This window comes from Zingiber officinale, chromosome 1B (genome assembly GCF_018446385.1).
Source record: "Zingiber officinale cultivar Zhangliang chromosome 1B, Zo_v1.1, whole genome shotgun sequence".
NCBI classification, from domain to species: Eukaryota; Viridiplantae; Streptophyta; class Magnoliopsida; order Zingiberales; family Zingiberaceae; genus Zingiber; species Zingiber officinale.
The window spans coordinates 124597096-124600518 of record NC_055986.1 but is presented as its reverse complement, the minus strand read 5'-3'; the positions used below and the strand labels follow the sequence as shown (position 1 = coordinate 124600518).

Sequence of the window (3423 nt, the reverse complement as noted above, 5' to 3'; positions counted from 1 at the left end):
CTTCATTCATTTCATTATTCTACTATTTAGCCTGCTTCTTATATATTTGTGAGATCCGCTTTGAGCATCGAGATGTCAGGGACCGGGGACACCCGATCGCTGTCTATAGGTAAAGTTAATCAAAAATCTTTTGATGACTTAAATAATATAGAAAATAGTTCAACATACCCTTCCCATCCGAGGCATGACGACTCAGTTAATATTCTAACTACATGATTCTGATTATTCCATCTTCTAAGTTTATAGAGGGCGAGATCAATAGATCTGAATGAATTTGATCCTAGCCTTTGTCCTTGATTTCAATATAAAATTTATTCAAATCCACTAGTATAAAAATATTTTTTATATAAAAAACACCGTAAAATATCCTCTTTATAGATACTAGTTGAACTCACCGATTTGATCAAAATTACGTACGACACTGATTTACCATTGAGAAATATACGGGTTGATGTATTTACTGTCATGTACTAAAGAGGATAGGTGGATAAATACAATACAATACACACATGCAGATATACATACGATATAAGCATGCATCCGCGCAGATGCTTTATTCTAGATCACCATAACCAAGCCAGATAGTTAGATAGATAGCACAAGAGAATATAAACACTTAATTATGGATTAGCTGCCGATCAACCACCGATCGGCCGACCACCAGTTATTGGCTCAACTATTCGTTCCACGGCGCCGATCTCTCGTACCATATGTCCTTTTCCTTATCGTACACCATCCCTTTGTTTTTCTTTACCCACCACCCCTCGATCACTTTATGCTCAGCCTTCAAATGCCCCACTGACCTGTTCACCAGCGGCAGCTTCTTCTTCACTTCATCGGAGTTGTTGTCGAATCGTGTGCTCCATCCGGTCAGGGTGTGTAGAATCACTAGCAGCGCGTGCAACTGAGTGATTTTCCCACGCAGTTGATCTCCTTCGTAGTCTCCCATACTCTTCAAGAACGTCGATTCCTCAGAATTAATGTGCAAAATTTTACCGGTGTCGACGTAGCCATCACACGGTGGCCAATAGGCGACAATGTCCTTAATATTGTTGATTCTTAAAACTTTTGTCTTCGGCAGTTTTTCCAAGGCGTCATTGAACGCCTGGTTCCCGACTCTGGGGGAATCAAACGCCACAGCGCATACCTGAATATGATCATTGCCGTTGATCTCGGACAGTCCGCTGTTCGCTATATCAAAAGCGCTGACTATGGCGAGGGAGCCGCCGAGGCTGTGGCCGACGCAGATGATGGACGGATTCTGATCTTTGTACAAATCCACGTACTCTTTTATCACAGCTTTTAACTTCTCCTGTGCGCTGGGAATCTGTTCGATTGTATTTTTCGTGGTGTAGATGTCTCTCCAGCCTTTCATGATCTTGACATCGCCCTCGTCGCCGAATGGCACGAGAAAAATGTCCAAGTCCTCCAACCATTCCAGCGGCCGGCTCGTGCCGCGCCACGCGACGTAGATCTCACGGCGGCCAGTTCTTTCGTAGAGGTCGTCGCTGGAGACGGCGACGTAGCCCATCCAGTTGGTCTCGTACGCCAAACCAAATGGGAGGACTATGGTGGTGTAGAGGTAGCCGTCGACGTTGGACAGTACGTCGACTACGTAATCCGCGGTTTCCTTGAAGAAAACTTGGCGGAGGATGCTGTCAGGAGAGTAGCGGCACTTGCCGAGGTACTTGGACTGACTATCGGAAATGAAGGAGTCTTCGGAGATCTGGCAGAAGCTGCCACACCGGAGGAGGTGATCGCGGAGGGCGGGGAGGAGCGGGGATAGGTAGCCGGACCAGTTGTTGGATCCGAGGAGCTCCTCCCATGAGGGCGTCGCCGTTGTAGCAGCACAACCAATTTTCTCCATGCTTATTTGATTACTTAGATGGGAAACTGTTGTTACTGTGAATTGAGCGAGGAGGCTTGGCCACGCATTTATAGCTAGCCAGTGGACGAGCCGTTCTATCTGCGGACCAATACTCGATTTTTAATTATGTTCCGATTGTAATTATGGTGAGATCGTAATTAGTTATAGTATTTTTTTATGTTCATTTTCTCATCTAAATTGTAATTTAGATCGGGACATATGATGGGGGCTGCTCCCACTCGCTGCCTATAGCCCGGCATACCTGTCCACGGCTTACGGCGTTGGGTCCAGCCACCTGCTTCAATACAAACTACAGTCTAGATAGAAAGATAAACATAGACAAATATCACAACTATAATTACAATAGATAGGATCTAAACTCGAATGCCACGCATCGGGCAAATGCGACTGATCATGAAAAAGATATATATATATATATATTTTTTTTTAAAAAAAAAAAAAAAAAGAGAAAGAGGTATTCTACCGTACTTCTCTAAAAGTATCCTATTAAATACTTAATAAAAATTATTTAAAATTAATAAAAAAATATTTCTTAATATAATTAAAATTATAATAATATTATCTTAGCATTTATTTAATTCAATTTTATAATATTATAATAAAATCCGATAAATTAGAGAAAAATCTCTAATCACAGTATTAATTTATATGTAATCCTCATGTTCAAAAAATTTTATTTTCACTCCACATGTAAAGTTTTATTTGTTTCAATTCAAATATTATTACCTAATTGTCCGTTAAATTTTTTAGATACAAAAAGTTCAAAAATGATCATAATTCCTCTTAAATTCAGCGTTTTTAACTAGAATCGAGTATATTTTCAATCAAAATTATTCCTCATATTTTTTAGGTACAAAAAGTTCAAAAATTAATATAATTCCTATTAAATTCAGCACTTTAAACTAGAATCGAGTATATTTTCTATTAAATTAAGCACGACTTTCTAATTGTCTCTTAGATTTTTTAGGTACAAAAAATCGAAAAATAAGTATAATTACTTTTACATTCAGCGTTTTAAATCAAAATCGAGTATATGTTCTATCAAAATTGTCCCTCATATTTTTTAAGTATAAAAAGTATAAAAATAGATATAATTCATGTTAAATTCAATACTTTAAACTGAAATCGAGTATATTTTCTATCAAATTGAATACAACTTTTTCTACTTAATATAATTACTCATAAATTCAGTACCATTTAAAGAAAATGTAGTATATTTTCCATCCAATTGAGCACTCTTTAAATAAATCTAGTATATTTTTCATCCAATTGAGGTGAAAAAAGAGTCATGCACAATTTTATAAAAAATATATACTAAATTCTAATTTAATATGTTAAATTTAAAAAGAATTATACTTATTTTTAAACTTGTTATACCTAAAAATATCAAGGATAATTAGGTAAATTAGTATCTATTATATTTGACTAGGGAGTGAAAATAAAAATTTTTATCAATGGGGGTTTCTGATTAGGAGGCTGGATCCTCTGGACCACTTTTGCAGTCCAGAGGATGACCCCTATTTTATAAGTAGGGG

General features: G+C 37.4%; 1 protein-coding gene across 1 annotated transcript; it reads right to left on the bottom strand.

Annotated features, from left to right (window-relative positions):
• Positions 1-676: 676 nt before the first annotated feature.
• On the bottom strand, positions 677-1867 carry LOC122041785 (phospholipase A1-II 5-like). The gene has a single exon (XM_042601590.1). It carries the CDS (start codon positions 1865-1867, stop codon positions 677-679), a length of 1191 nt encoding a protein of 396 aa, XP_042457524.1.
• Positions 1868-3423: the final 1556 nt, after the last annotated feature.

Excerpts from the sequence above, each read along its gene's own strand:
- LOC122041785 (XM_042601590.1), bottom strand. The coding sequence starts at position 1,867 with ATGGAGAAAATTGGTTGTGCTGCTACAACGGCGACGCCCTCATGGGAG.